At 38.6% G+C, this 15,849-nt stretch overlaps 1 protein-coding gene across 1 annotated transcript in view; it reads left to right on the forward strand.

Annotated features, from left to right (window-relative positions):
* Nucleotides 1-15,849, forward strand: part of LOC126162184 (probable peptidyl-tRNA hydrolase 2) — a 70,133-nt gene that overhangs the window by 4,503 nt on the left and 49,781 nt on the right. Inside the window, exon 2 of the mRNA XM_049918513.1 lies at nt 4,857-5,030. Coding sequence (XP_049774470.1) covers nt 4,857-5,030 — 174 coding nt within the window. The remainder of the gene's footprint in view (nt 1-4,856; nt 5,031-15,849) is intronic.

The raw sequence follows: 15,849 nt of genomic DNA on the forward strand, positions 1-15,849 counted from the left end.
CCCATACACGTTTTGACAGTAGTTCTGCACACAGAATGTCAAAATGATGTGTGTGTATTGTGCAAAACCCAATAAAGCATTTATACTTCCATTCAGTTTCGTTGGCTATATTTACATGGTGTTAAAGAATTTTTCGTAAATATTTAAATGCAGAGATAAAGATCTCCGCATAAAAATTGGTTTGAACACCATAGTGCTTTACTAGGTAAGGTCCTATTGCAGATGGTATTGACATGCTGGGGCCAACTCAGAACTGTAACCTAATCCTTGTGATTTTTAGTCTGACACTTAGCCATAGAGCCACACCCGTGCAGTTATATTAATAAATTTGGCTTACAAATGTCATTAAAACATAGGAAAAATTTCTGATGATTGGCGTTAAAGCTACTTAAAATTTACAAATTAAGGTCTGACTCCTAAAGATTAATCTGAAACATCTGAATAGATATCATTGCTTTGTATCTGAATCAGACAAGGCTCCAGTTTCAAGCTGATAGATTGCATTAATGCAAACATTTAGAAACCTTGTGCCGAAGGATTATAGCACCCACAAAAGCAATTACCTTGGTGGAAGGAAAGCTAAAGGTGAACGATCCCTGTTGCTGAATTATACATACTACCCTCGTACTTCTCCCTCCTCACTAACTGAAAATCAACATACTTTCAACGCCCAAAACCTGCTTCTAACAAAGCTGGAGTGTCTCATACCGAACTTAAGCGACAGTTGACCGGTTGTATCCATTTCACCTTTGTGGATATGATGCATTAAGGAGCTCTGCCTCCATATATCCCAGTGGTAAAGTGGTTCAGATCCTCATTTTACTGGAAATATGTCTTCAGTACTCGGGGAAAGGCAGTCGCTTTGGCAGTGCTAACAAGATTTTTACCAGTACTTTTAATTGTAGTATTCTATGCTTAAAGTAACTGCTTAATTGATGTGTGCCCACGATAAAAATCATTTGACCTTTTCTTAGTTTGGGGCATGTCACATTTAGCTGTGATCTTAAGTCTGCATTAATACTCAGCAAGTCAATATTGATTCTAAATAGGTCATTTAACTTACACTGAGCCAAGCTTGTGAAATGCATTGATCATATTATGAATCAATTCCAAGCAGTATTAGTACAGGCACAGTTATTTTGTGGATTTACTGCATATTTAATTTGACTAGTGTTCAATGTATATCTCCTCCTTCCCCTCCATCTCCCTCTCCCCATCCGCCGCTTGGGGTGCCAGAGGTGACAAAACTTGACTATACTGGATGTATCATGACTAGTTGCAAAATTGACATTGGTGAAAGTATGCGGTAATAGAAGCCAAAACGTTCCACTAAACAAATAATTGTTTATGTATGTTGGGAGACACCACTGCCTCGGATATCAATATTGCCCTTGTTAGTATAAAAGCACTTGAAGTGTAAACTTTTCAATTAAGGCCTCATCCAGTTGCATTCAAGTGTCCCCCAAAAGCCGGCCAGTGTGGCCACGCGGTTAAAGGCGCTTCAGTCTGGAACCGCGCGACCGGTACGGTCGCAGGTTCGAATCCTGCCTCGGGCATGGATGTGTGTGATGTCCTTAGGTTAGTTAGGTTTAAGTAGTTCTAAGTTCTAGGGGACTGATGACCTCAGATGTTAAGTCCCATAGTGCTCAGAGCCATTTGAACCATTTTTTTTTTTGTCCCCCAAAACCTACCTTAACAATAAATAAAATGCTATTTCAGCACACATATTTTACTATTTAGGTTTCATGTGTTGTCCTCACATAAATATGTTAATAGCATATTTCTCTTTTGTGTTGCGTACCAAAAAAATTTGACTATCTTTACCCATTTTCAACTACTCTCAGGGCAGGTTTTTTACATGCTGATAGGGTTTCATCATGTGAAACAACTTACACAGTAAACTGTGTCTTATGTTTAATACATAAGTAGAAGATAAGATTATCTATTTTGTATTTCTGTCCCTATTTTTTGAACTAAATTGGAATAATTTGCTAATTATGTAATTCTCTTATCAAACTAATAGAATAAGAGAAATTTTATATCACCAATTTTATTGAAGCTAGGGCAATGCAGTAGCTCTAGTTCTTCCTGCTTACAGTCAAAGCTTTTTAAAGATTACGGGAATGAAAGGGAGATGAGCTGTTTCTTCTTGTAATATTTAACACTGAAATAATAATTAGAAGTTTATTTCTGTTACAGAGGAATTACTTTGCAGCACTTAATTTAAGAGAACAGGCAATCTATTTTCATGGTCACTAGATTTATATTTATTTTTAAGGTCTTATCAAGAGCTCAGAGATAAGCAACTGATGTCTGGGGGAGGTGGGGGGGAGGGGGAATACCATATGATACATCATTTGTGTGGAAATGTTAGACTCAGATGAAGCTTTTGACAGTGTTGACTGGAATACTCTCCTTGAAATTCTGAAGGTAGCAGGGATAAAACACAGGCAGAAAAAGGTTATTTACAACTTGTACAGAAACCAAATGGCAGTTATGAGTCGTGGGCATAAAAGGAAAGCAGTGGTTGAGAAGGGAGTGAGACAGGGTTGAAGCATTTCCCTGATGTCATTCAATTCATACCTTGAGCAAGCAGCAAAGGAACTAAAGAAAAATAATCTGGGGACGGAATTAAAGTTCAGGTAGAAGAAATAAAGCCCTTCAGATTTCCTGATGACATAGTAATCCTGACAGAGACAGCCAAGGACTTGGAAGATCAGTTAAAAGGAATTGACAGTGTCTTGAAAGGAGGACATTAACAAAAGCAAAACAAGGTTAACAGAACATAGTCAAACTGAATCAGGTGATGCTGAGGAATTTTTATTAAGAAAAGAGACACTACCAAGTTGAATCAGGTGATGTTGAGGATATTTCATTAAGAAAAGAGACACTACAAGTTGTAGATGAGTTTGCTATTTGGGCAGCAAAGTAACTGATTGTGGTTGAAGTAGAGAGGATGTGAAAAGTGAACTGGCAATGCAAGAAAGTTTTTCAGAAGAAGAGAAATTTATTAATGGGGAATTTACACAGAAGTAACAAGTCTAGGGATAGCAATATGCACAAATGCAGATGGCAGTAGTATCAGATACACAAGGTATAAAAGGACAGTGCATTGGTGGAGCTGTCATTTGTATTTCAATGATTCATGTGAAAAGGCTTCCGAAGTGATTATGGTCGCACAATGGGAATTACCAGACTTTGAATGTGGAACGGTAGTTGAAGATTAATGCATGGGACATTCCATTTTGGAAATCGTTAGGGAATTCAGGAATCCAAGAGCTGCAGCATCAAGAGTGTGCCGAGAATACAATTTCAAGCATAACCTCTCACCATGGACAATGCAGGCTGGCGGCGTTTGCTTAGCGACCGAGAGCAGTGGCCTGTGGGTAATTGTCAGTGCTAACAAACAAGCCTGAACTAACCACAGAAATCAATGGTGAACATACAACAAATGTACCTGTTGGGACAGTGCAGCAAAATTTGGCGTTAATGGGCTATGGCAGGAAACGACCAGCGAGAGTCTGCAGTGCTTCTCCTGGGCTCGTGACCGTATCGGTTGGACCCTAGACGACTGGAAAACTTTGGCCTGGGTAGATGAATTGTGATTTTAGTTGGTAAGAACTGCTAGCAGGGTTTGAGTATGGTGCAGACCCCATGAAGCAGTGGACCCATACTGTCAACCAGATACTGTGCAAGCTGCTGGTTACTCCCTAATGATGTTGGCTTTGTTTACATGGTATTGGCTGGGTCTTCTGGTCCAACTGAACCAATCATTGACTGGAAATGGTTATTTTCGGCTTCATGGAGACCATTTGGAGCCATTCCTAGACTTCACATCCACAAACAAGGATGATTGAATTTTTATGGACAGCAATGTGCCATGTCACCAGGCCATAGTTGTTTGCAGTTGGTTAGAACAACTTTCTGGACAATTCGAATGAATGATTTGGCTATCCAGGTCACCTTACATGAATCCCATCAAACATTTATTGGACATAAATTAGAGATCAGTTCGTGCACAAAATCCTGCACCAGCAACACTTAACGCAGTTACGGACGACTGTAGAGGCAGTATGGCTCAATATTTCTGTAAGGCACTTCCAGTGACGTGTTAAACCCATTCCATGTCGAGTTGCTGCACTACACTGGCCAAAAGGAGGTCTGACACAATATTAGGATGCATCCCATGACTTTTGTCACCTCATCGTATATTTAAGTGCTGGGAAGACTTTTCTGAAGGTATGTGTGTGAAGTGTAGCCTTATATGGAATGCAACACGGATGGTAAACAGTTGAGGCAAGAAGAGAATAGAAGCTTTTGAAGTGTGGTGCTATAGAAGAAAGCTGAAGATTAGATTGGTAGATCACATAACTAATGGGTAGGTATTGAGTAGAATTGGGGAGAAAAAAAAATTCTGGCATAACTTGATTAACGGAAAGGTTCTGTTGATAAGGCTTGAACAGGATAGAGTAGTGTGAAGAGCTGCTTCAAACCAGTTGTCGGACTGAAGACAACAACATCAGCATTAACAACACGCCCTAATGATGCCTGCTTATGTTTGTGTGTAGTTTAATTGATAGCTCTTTCTTATTTTCCTGGGTGAAAATCTAGTGTTGGTTTAATGGCTGAATAACTCGTTTTAATGTTCTTTATTTCTCTTTCGAAAATGCACATTTTGAATCTTTTCAGAAACTGATATTCAATGAGATGGGTCTGTAAACCATTTTAAGAAAATTTGAAAAGGGTTGTCTGTTTCTATAGAAAATAAATGAATAAGTATATGAGGATAATCTTGATTGTCATTGTTTAATATTACCTTTTTTTTCTAAAATAATGTGTTAACTATGTTAATGCAGGCACTGAGGAACACTGGAAACTCATCAGTTGTTTTTGCTGCTGATTATGCATTTGCAAAGCAAGATAAGATTGACCCATTTCTGTCTAGAGTATACCATATACCAGAAGGCTGTAAAATGGTATTTGTTGTAAACACTGATCTTGGCATGAGCATAGGGAAAACTGCGGCACAGGTATGTGGCTCACATTGTGTTTTATTTGTGTGTGTGTGTGTGTGTGTGTGTGTGTGTGTGTTTGTTTGTTTGTTTGTTTGTTTGTGTGTGTTTTTATCCCAACTTTTGCTGAGAATACAATCATTTTAAAACTTATTTATGTAAAATTGATGCACATGCCAAATGAATGTATTGCTTGGGATTGGCCAACAGGTTTCGGGGAGAAAGGGAAATAGTCAGTTGGTGTTAAGTGAGAGGGAGTCTTGAACTGACTGTGTTGATAAAATTCCATTATTACAAAAGCTAAGGATTGGAATTTGCACTGAATGGTGAACACAGTGAGTGCTTTACAACTTGTGACTTTATTCAGAGAATTCTCTCGACCTAGTATACATTTGCACTAAATGAGCTGTATCCACTAAAGACCAAGACATTACATAGAGACATTGACTAACTAGTACTGTTCCTTCAATTAAAAGAACCTGTCTGTACTAACAGAATCTGCACCCACAACACAGCACGCAGATGTCCTCAGCTACCCAGCTAGAACTCCATCTACTGTTCTGTGCTACTGCAGATAACTGTGCTCAGTCCTACTCACCAAAAACTTCAGCTGTTTCTGCCAGTACTGCCATCTCTTCACTTCCACTAGGACCTGCCTGTCTTATCTATCCTCTACTCCATTCTGCTGTAACTGCTGTGACTCTTCCTTTGGAGCATCCAAGTTTTAATCAACTTCCCCATTGCTACCACCAGTCCCTGACGTGGCATAATATTGAAGGTTCTTAGCCATCTCATTGGCTCTGATTATGCATTGTTTTTCAGAAGCTGATTGGAGGGAAGGAAGGAGGGAGGGAGGGAGGGATCTGATGTAAATTCGTCCTTCTATAGGCTCTTAATGATGTATATGTGTCCCTTCCAGAGACTCTCCTCTATATCTCTCTTACTCCCACTCTGAAGTGATATTCATGGCTTACAGCATTATTTCAGAAGTGCAGCTGGCATTCTCTATGCCACCACTGACAGAAAAAGATTTTCTTCTACATGACTTGAAGCATCTGACATTCCATGTAAGCCTGTTGTGATCTGGTGCTCAATACTGCCTTCATGCCTTGCCTGCCTTGTAACTTTTCTCTTGATGTGCTGTTGAAGTTTTCCTGTTATTAACTGTTAAGGCTTGGCTGTCATTTCTGTGGATACAAGACATATCCCCTGCCAATGTAATTGACATTACGCCTCAGAGTAGCATCAATTAAAACCTTTAGTCATCCTTACAATGTTTCTTTTACAGTAATATCTTGCATACATAGTCAGATATATTCTAACTCCTCATTTATTCTTTTAGAATAAGCAATTAATTTTATTTTCATTTACAATAACACAATATAAATTCTCCTTTCCTGAAACAAATACTTCATGATTAGGATAACTGCATTTTATACTTTCCAATTATGTTTGTTGTCTGTTTCTGACATGTACCTTGTCTTCTTGCTCATTTGGAATTCTTTTTCTTATGTTACTATTTCCGAGGAGTACTAGTAACAGGTCTTCATACCATTGGATTTTCCGCTCATTGATTTACAAAATCTGTTCAAAAAATTCTGGAACATTCATAATTTCGCGCCAGTGGTGTGTTGGAGTGAAATGTGGTTGTCATCCTTGTGCATACCTGTGTTTAATGTGTAACTGCCAGAAGTTTCATTGTTGTATGTTTGTTGGTTATTGTTCAGAGCTGTATTGAGTAGAACATCGTATTGCACAGTTTGCGAGTTTTGAGATAGCAGAGTTAGAGGAGCAACGCGCTTGCATTAAATTTTGTGTGAAACTCGAAAAACCTTTACAGAGACACACCAAACGGTGCGGAAGCCTTTGGTGATGAGAGTTTAAGCCATACTTAGTGTTATGAATGTTTCACACAGTTTAAAAATGGCCAGACAGAAGTTAGATGCCCCTCATTCAGGATGCCCTTTGACGTCTACCGATAACGCTAATGTCAGGAGCGTCAACAAAATTGTGCATGCCAATTGAAGACTGACTGTCCAAGAGATTGCAGAAGACTGTAACATTTCAGCTGGATCATGTAATAAAATCCTGACAGCATCTTGGAATGCATCATGTTGCTGCCAGCTACATCCAACAGCTAGAGTCAAGATCAGAAATACATCTGCCTCGCAATCTGTGAGGAGCTTTTGCATATCACAACTGAGAACAAAATGTTCCTTATGAGAATCGTAACTGGTGATGAGTGTGGGTCTATTGTTATGGTGTTGAGACCAAGGTTCAGTCTTCAAAGCGGGTTGGGAAAGGTTCTCGAAGACCCAAAAAAGCTTGTCAGGTCAGGTCAGGTCAAATATCAAAGCCATGCTGATAGTTTCCTTCGACTTGGAGTATTAGTTCATTAAGTATTCTTGCCACAGGGGCTAACTGTTAGTCAGTGGTACTATCGGAACATGTTCCTATGCCTGTGAGAAGAAACGGCCTGATATGTGGCGAGACAATTTGTGGGTCTTGCATCACGATAACATACCTGCACATTCATCCCTGTTCGTTAGTGACTATTGCACAAAAAGAGAAATCACCATGCTGCCTCATCCTCCCTACTCTCCAGACCTGATCCCTTTGGACTTTTCTTTATTTTTAAAGTTGAAAACTCCGTTGAAAGGATGAAGATTTGCAACGATAGACAAAATAAAAGGAAATTCACAGATGGCGCTTCATGTGACCCAGTAAGAGGCATCCAAAGACTGCTTCCAGAAGTGGAAACGGCTTTGGGAGCCATGTATCAATTGTGGAGGAAAGTATTTCAAAAGAGACCATGCACAATAAGTAAAAGATAAGTGTAAAAAATTTGTGGACGAAGTTCCAGAATTTTTTTAATAGACCTCAAATGATAGTTGTTCTTAAAAATATTTTACCGCAACAATTGTTGTCATCAAAGTAATTCCGTGTAAGTCGAAAATGTTCTATACAACATTTACAGTGTCGACAGGTTAATATAACGAGTATAATTAAGGTTACGATCACAAATGTAGTGACAGAATAATATATCAGATACTTCGTGTGTCATTCTTTCGTGCTGTTCATTAATCATATGATGTAAATCATTTAGATGTTTTCCAGCAATTTGTAATTGATTTAGCTGTGTGACCACATGATCTGAAGGTAACTCTAATTTTAGCAAATAAATGTTTGTGTTTTCCTTAATAACTGTTCAACAACCAAGCTCCAATTATATTTGTGGTGTTAAATCGTTTTTAGTTGTGTTGATGCACATTGTTCAGTTCGTTTGTATGAAGGCTCTTGTACCATTTATTGTAGAAACTTGTTTTTCCAACTCCTCTTAGTACTACATCTCATGGTGCTTGTTTCCCACACAAAACTATCAGACCTCCTTCCTTAGCAACTATGTATAACCACTAACCGTTATTTGAAGGTGTCCAGATACTTTGTTACAATACTATAATTCTGTTTTTCACAGTCCTCTGACATTATACTTGTTTGCTGAAGCAACCTCCCCCCCCCCTCCCACACACACACACACACACACACACACACACATTCGTGATCAAAACTAGATAATAGAGCAAAAGTTTGCCTACAAATTCACTGTTATTATTTAGATTCTTACCATCTAATTGCTCTGTCATTAATTTGGTGCCTTTTAGGTTTGTCTGTGAGTAGGTACTCCTTTTCTGTCTGAAGGAAAATATACTTTCTTTCTGACTGAGGGATTTCTTGTGGCACAGGGAACATTCTGTATAAGGTAAACATGTTATTAGCTACTGAGGCGACATGAGTCACATAATCTGATTAACTTTAATAAGAGGTAGCCCAAAGATTGGGCTAGAGACACAGGGAACCTTACATCTCTCATTTCATCACTTATTAGACTGAGGAATTCCACAATTTGTATTGGGTTTATGATGTGAGTCTGCAGTGTGAAGTGACTATAGTATTTATCATTTGTTCATACTCTGATTCTATATTGTTGAACACATCTGCTAGTTTCAGTACTTTCACATACAGTTACAAACATGGCAACCCATTTAAATCCTATGTCTGCCTCTTTAACATATACCTTAATAAACCTTTCTAATATTTCCATCGCAAATTTTAATGCGTACTTGTTTCCTTTTATCATGCTTACTGTTCTGTTTATCCCAGATAATGTGACTCTTACTGCTGCCACTTGTTCTTTAGTTAACCTCAAAAGATCTGTGAAATTCTTCTCCATCTTCCTTGTCATACATAGCATCAGCCTCATCTAGTGTTCCCAAATTGTGTTTTGCTTAACTCACCAGTGAAGTTCCTTCTTGTGTCATGTCTTGTTAACTGACTCACCATCCTTCCTAACTCTTATTATCTATTCCAAGGATGTGCACCTGTTGGCCTAGCAAACAACATGGTATTAAGCCCCATAGAGTTCTTTTGAAGTGTCCCTACGTTTCTGTACTGCTAGGCTGTCACATCATTCAGCCTTCTGAAAATGTTCAGTTATAGCATCTAAATTTATGTATCTTACAACCATCCATGTGGTACTGTATATTTTCACTTCTTCTATATTATCATAGTACAATCCTGAAGACACCTATTTTTCAAACTTTGTAATCCATTGTCAATGGTTTAGTTCTTGCTTCGGTTGCTTAGATTAGATTAGTTAATAAAAGGTTTCTATACAAGATATTACATTACACAAAATATTACATGACACTCAATATTATTATTATTATTATTATTATTATTATTATTATTATTATTATTATTTGTGTAGGGAAATTACCCACTTACTATATCCAAAAATTCATCTAATGAATAGAAGGAGTTGCCATTAAGAAATTCTTTTAATTTCCTTTTAAATGCTATATGGCTATCTGTCAGACTTTTGATGCTATTAGGTAAGTGACCAAAGACTTCTGTGGCAGCATGATTTACCCCCTTCTGAGCTTAAGTTAGATTTAACCTTGAGTAGTGAAGATCATCCTTTCTCCTAGTGTTGTAGCCATGTACACTGCTATTACTGTTGAATTCGTTCGGATTGTTAACAACAAATTTCATAAATGAATATATATATTGTGAGGCTACAGCGAAGATTTCTAGCTCTTTAAATAAGTGTCTGCAGGATGATCTTGGGTGAGCTCCAGCAATTATTCTGATTACACGCTTTTGTGCAATGAACACACTTTTACTCAATGATGAGTTATCACAGAATGTGATGCCACTCGAAAGCAGAGAATGACAATAGGCGTGGTAAGCTAATTTACTCAGATGTATAGCGCCAAAATATGCAATGACCCTAATAGCATAAGTAGCTGAACTCAAACATTTCAGCAGATCCTCAGTGTGTTTTTTCCAGTTCAACCCCTCATCAATGCATACACTTAGAAATTTTGAATATTCTACCTTAGCTACCGATTTCTGATTGAAGTCTATATTAATGGTGTCATTCCATTTACTGTGTGGAACTGTATATACTGTGTTTTGTCAAAGTTTAATGATAGCCCATTTGCAGAGAACCACTTAATGATTTTCTGAAAAACATCATTTACAATTTCACCAGTTAATTCTTGACTGTTGGCTGTGATAGCTGTACTTGTATCATCAGCAAGAAGTACCAGCTTTGCATCTTCGTGAATATAGAGTGGCAAGTCATTAATATAAGAACGGCAGAGGACCCAAGACCGAACCTTGCGGCACTCCATTCTTGATTGTTCCCCAGTTTGAGAAATCACCAGTTTTTTTGCATGTTTTTTGCTTGTAGTAGTAGTATTCTTCCTGCTTGTTGTGTCATACCTGAAATTGCAAGTATTGTTTTAATCTGGTTGCCCACCTTGGTTTCTTTATTTCTTCTTAATTTTGTGACATTCGGCATGTCTGTTCCAACTACTTCATATTGTCCTCGCAACTGAATCTAGTGTTGTATGTCTTCCACCCCTAACTGTTTCATCGTACAGCAACGCTTTATCACCTACCTTGAATTCTTTTGGATTTTGTTAACTATCATACTGTTTCTTCGTAGCCCTTTTATTGTGTATTATTTATTCTCTACTCTAGCTTTGCCTACTCATATATAGCTCAAATTCGTAACTTATCTTTGCACATTCTTGTTGCAATGTTCCTGGGATATTTACCTTCCTGCCATATCCCAGTTCAAATGTCGTGTAGTCTGTACAGCTATGTGGTGTTGTTGTATACAAAAATTGCATATGAGACCCACTTGACCCATGTATTTTGCTCTCTTGTCACAAAGTGTCTCGGATATGTTGTCAATGTATGGCGACTCCTCTCCAATGCACCGTTTGACTCTGGGTTGTAAGCCTTAGCAGCATCACTAATATGCAACAATTTACAAACACTCTTGAAGATCGCTTAAATAGAAGCACTGACAAAATGTCATATCTTAAAATTGTGTGTCCTGCAAACACTTCTGCCACTATCTCAGTGTCTTGACATTCTGTTGTTATGACTAATGTAAACTTACTTGTCTTGGAATGTCAACATGTATCTCTTACCTGTGCTTCACGCATTTAAGTGACCTACAGTGTCCATTGAAAACTTTCAAATATACTTCTCTACCACATCCGTTATTTCTAGCGGCATTTTTGTCCTTGCCTGTGTGATGTTCATCTGCTTTATTTCATCATTGAATATCCTTGGTGTCGACATACTGTGTTGTGATACTGGCTAAAAAATGGGGAGGGGGGATGAAGTTCAAAACTGACTTCTTTAAATGATGTATCCAACAGGTGCACAGTTGCATTTCACTGTTCACAATCCCCCAATAATACACAGTTCTATGGCCAGTGCACTATTGTTTAACTTTCAATAGGCCTCATTAATAGTTTGCAGCCAAATATCCACACAGTGCTACAGTAGTTCACTGTTGAATATCTACGAGCAGTAAAAACCTAACCACACATTTCACAGTCTTTCGTATAAATTGAACAGACACTGTCATTGCTTTAACACACAGCCTGTTGGTGTAACACTTATTTCACAGGTAAATTGATGCATTGTTGTTGTTTAACCAACACAGGTTTCTTGTCTGAAACTTGACCATTGACTGACTGAGTCGGGACCAAAAATCGGACCCTTATATATCCTCACAATAACAGGCACTGAAACTACACATTGTTCAATGTTTAATTTACGGAAATTACAATTAAAACTTAACTCCTTCAATTAACTGTGACATCGTAAATTTGTGCCTTTTTAACAGTTTCTTCTACTACAAGAGTTAAGCCGAATTATTTGTTTCAATCATAAAATTAACAGATATAGTTACGCAAACCGTACTTGTGACAAAACTGTTAATTACTGTGGAATTAATAAAGAGCTGGCTTTGCTAACATATTTTCAAATAGAGCCAAATAGATCCTTTAAGATTAGTATTAGTTGTTCCTCCAAATGTCTATAATCCGTACAGAATTTATATTTGTTTATACGTCAACAACAGACTTTTAAGTTACAAAACAATCACTGATTTCACCCTATAATGAAAGTATTAACCAGAAATAGTCAAAATAAATTAGATAATCAATAACATACATAAACTAAGCACAAAATTAGATCTGGCGCTTTTTATTTAAACTGAGGGCTAACCTTTCTCTTTTATGAAAATGCTGTTTCAGTGCTCGCTTGGGTTTGTTGCATGTTCACCTGATTACCCTTGTTCTTTCCTTCCAGCTGACCTCATTCATTACAGATACTCATACTGGGCTGTATTCTTCTAAGAGCATCCACATTCAGCCTACCCATTTGTAAATTACTTCATAGGCATTATCCTAAAGTTTAAGCCTCCACTTTAGGAGTTTTGTGCTAGGATCCTTTACACTGAATATCCATGTTAATGGCTTATGGTTTATTACCTCTGATGCCCAAGACGGGTGAAGTCATTACTGATGAAGGCAAACAAATGGAACGCTGGGTTGAACACTACCTCGAGTTGTATGCAGCCGAGAATGAAGTTAGCGAGGATGCATGTGACGCCATCAAACAAATGCCAGTTATGGAAGAACTAGATGCAATTACTACTATGGAAGAACTTAGTAGAGAAATAGATTCTCTTGCTAACGGAAAGGCCCCAGGTGAAGATGGGATCCCTGCAGAGGTTATTAAATATAACAAGTCTGTTCTTGTGAAACATTTATATTCACTTATCACAACCAGCTGGGAAGGAGGTTATGTCCCGATCAGTATGCGGAATTCAAGGATAGTTACTCTATATAAACAGAAAGGGAACAGAAGTGACTGTAACAATTACCGAGGCATCTCGTTACTAAGTGTAGCCGGGAAGCTTATGCAAGAGTCATCCTAATACGATTACAAATCTTAGCTTCCAGAATCTACTCAGAATCTCAGTGTGGCTTCAGGCCCGGCCGATCAACCGTAGATATGATCTTCTCCTTAAGACAGCTACAAGAGAAATGTCGTGAGCAGCAGAGGTCACTTTATATTGCTTTCATTGACCTTGTTAAAGTGTTCGATTTAGTGAGCAGAAATGGGCTTTTCAAACTGTTGCAGAAGATTGGATGCCCACCTAAATCACTACAGATAATTGTCTCTTTCCATGAGAAAACACAAGCAACAATCTGCTTCAGTGGTAAAACATTAGAAGCATTCCCTGTTAATAGTGGTGTGAAACGGGGTATGTGTTAGCTCCTACATTATTTAGGATTTTCTTTTCCCTTCTGCTCAGATTTGCCTTTGAAGACTGTGAGGAGGGAGTGTATCTACATACGCGGTCTGATGGAAATCTTTTCAACATTGCTCGCCTCAAGGCCAAGACCAAAGTAAATACAGTTGTTATCCGTGAGTTGTTATATGCGGATGATGCAGCTCTAGTAGCAAACACAGAAGATGAGCTGCAGTATATAATCAACAAATTATCAAATGCCTGTGAAAGATTTGGTCTACTTATCAGCCTTCAAAAGACTAAGATCATGTCGCAGAGCACTACGAGCCTTCCATCCATCAGCATTGATGGCAATCCTCTCCAGGTAGTTAATGACTTTACCTACTTGGGATCCATAATATGTAGCAACTTGTCCATGGACACTGAAATTACTAACAGAATTGCAAAGGCATCATCTGTCGTGGCTAGATGAAAAACAGAGTATGGAACAACGAACTGCTTACCATTTAATGTCTACAACGCTTGTGTTATAAGCACCCTCCTCTATAGCTGTGAGACATGGACAACTCTTTCTAGGCATGAATCTCGACCAAACAGCTTCCATCTCTGCTGTCTCCGGAAGATCCTTCAGATGTCTTGGAGAGATAGAGTACCCAACACCGAAGTCTTTCATTGTACAAGCACAACCAGCATCTTTGCACTCCTGAGTCATCGACATCTAAGATGGTTGGGACATGTCAGGCGCATGGATACTGAACGGATACCGAAACAACTGCTGTACAGAGAACTTCAGGAGGATGTGAGGCCAGTGGGACGACCACATCTTCGTTTCAAGGATGTCTGCGAGAGAGACCTGACCAAGACCAGAATCAATCCAAGTTGCTGGGAAAGCATTGCAGATGACCGTGTCAAGTGGCGAGTAACTGTGCGCAACGGTGTCAAGCTCTCAGAGGACGAATGCACACAGGAGCAAATCAGGAAGAGGACAAAGCGAAGAGACAGAGCGGCTTCCGTTTGAAGTCCCTCAAATTTCACATGTCCAAACTGCAGTAGGGACTGCCACTCTCGAGTGGGACTTTTTAGCCACAGCAGACGCTGCAGACTCTGAACTAAGCATGTTACACCATCATCCCTCAAGGATGGACGGATGCCATTATTATTATAAACTGTTGTCCATGTATGTATGGTTGGAATTGCTTTGCTGCAAATACCAACAGTTCTTTCTCTGTCGTACTATAATTTAATTCTGCCTTGTTCAGTGACTTAGATGGGTACACAGTGAGTAAATATGCACCATACCACCAGCTCCTCCTCCTCCTCCTCCTCCTCCTCCTTCTTCTTCTTCTTCTTCTTCTTCTTCTTCTATATGAGAAGACTGCCTCCTATAGCTTAATTGCTCACTGCCATATAAACGGTTTTGTGAAATCTGGGTACTGAAGTAGTGGTGGATTAACCAATTTCTGGTTTAGTTATTCAAAAGCATTGTTTTGTCTTTCACCCCTTTCCTATTTTACATCTTTCTTTAGCAGTATGTCTAGAGGATTCACAATTCTGCTATAATTTGCAAGAAACTGATGGTAGTACCCAGCACTTTTTCGCCTTTGCCATGTTCACTGTGATCCTCTTATCTGTGATACAAAGACGCAAGAAAATAACTTCTTTTCTAAAAAACTCACACTCACCTGGTTGCAGATTTAAATTGCAACCTGTCAAAGATCGAACAGAGGTACTTATATGCTTCTGCAGGTTTCTTCCATAACACATGGTATCGTCTAGATACGTGAAACATTTAATACTTGGCAGACCTGCCAAAACTGTGTTCATTTATCACTGGAGACATTCTGGGGCTCCTATCAGTCTCACTGTTATCCATTTTTACTCATAATGTTGATGGTTTCATTTGAATGTAGTCTACTCTCTGTCCTTTTCACCCGTCAATATGTGATGGTATCTCTTTACAAGGTCAAGTGTTGAGAAGCAGTTTGCTTACTCTAATCGTTCCAAGATACTGAAGATATTTGTTTAGCGAAAATGCGTCACCTACAGTAATGTTATTCAGTTGCAAGTAGTCCACTACAATTGTCCACTTCTGTTTACCACTGACTAACAATAAAGGTGTGTTCCAGGCATTCTTGTTTTAGACAATTATATCGTCATTTGACATCTAATCTCTCTGCTCTTTCAAAACCTCTTTCTGTGTGTCGGGTA

Source organism: Schistocerca cancellata, chromosome 1 (genome assembly GCF_023864275.1).
Source record: "Schistocerca cancellata isolate TAMUIC-IGC-003103 chromosome 1, iqSchCanc2.1, whole genome shotgun sequence".
NCBI lineage: Eukaryota > Metazoa > Arthropoda > Insecta > Orthoptera > Acrididae > Schistocerca > Schistocerca cancellata.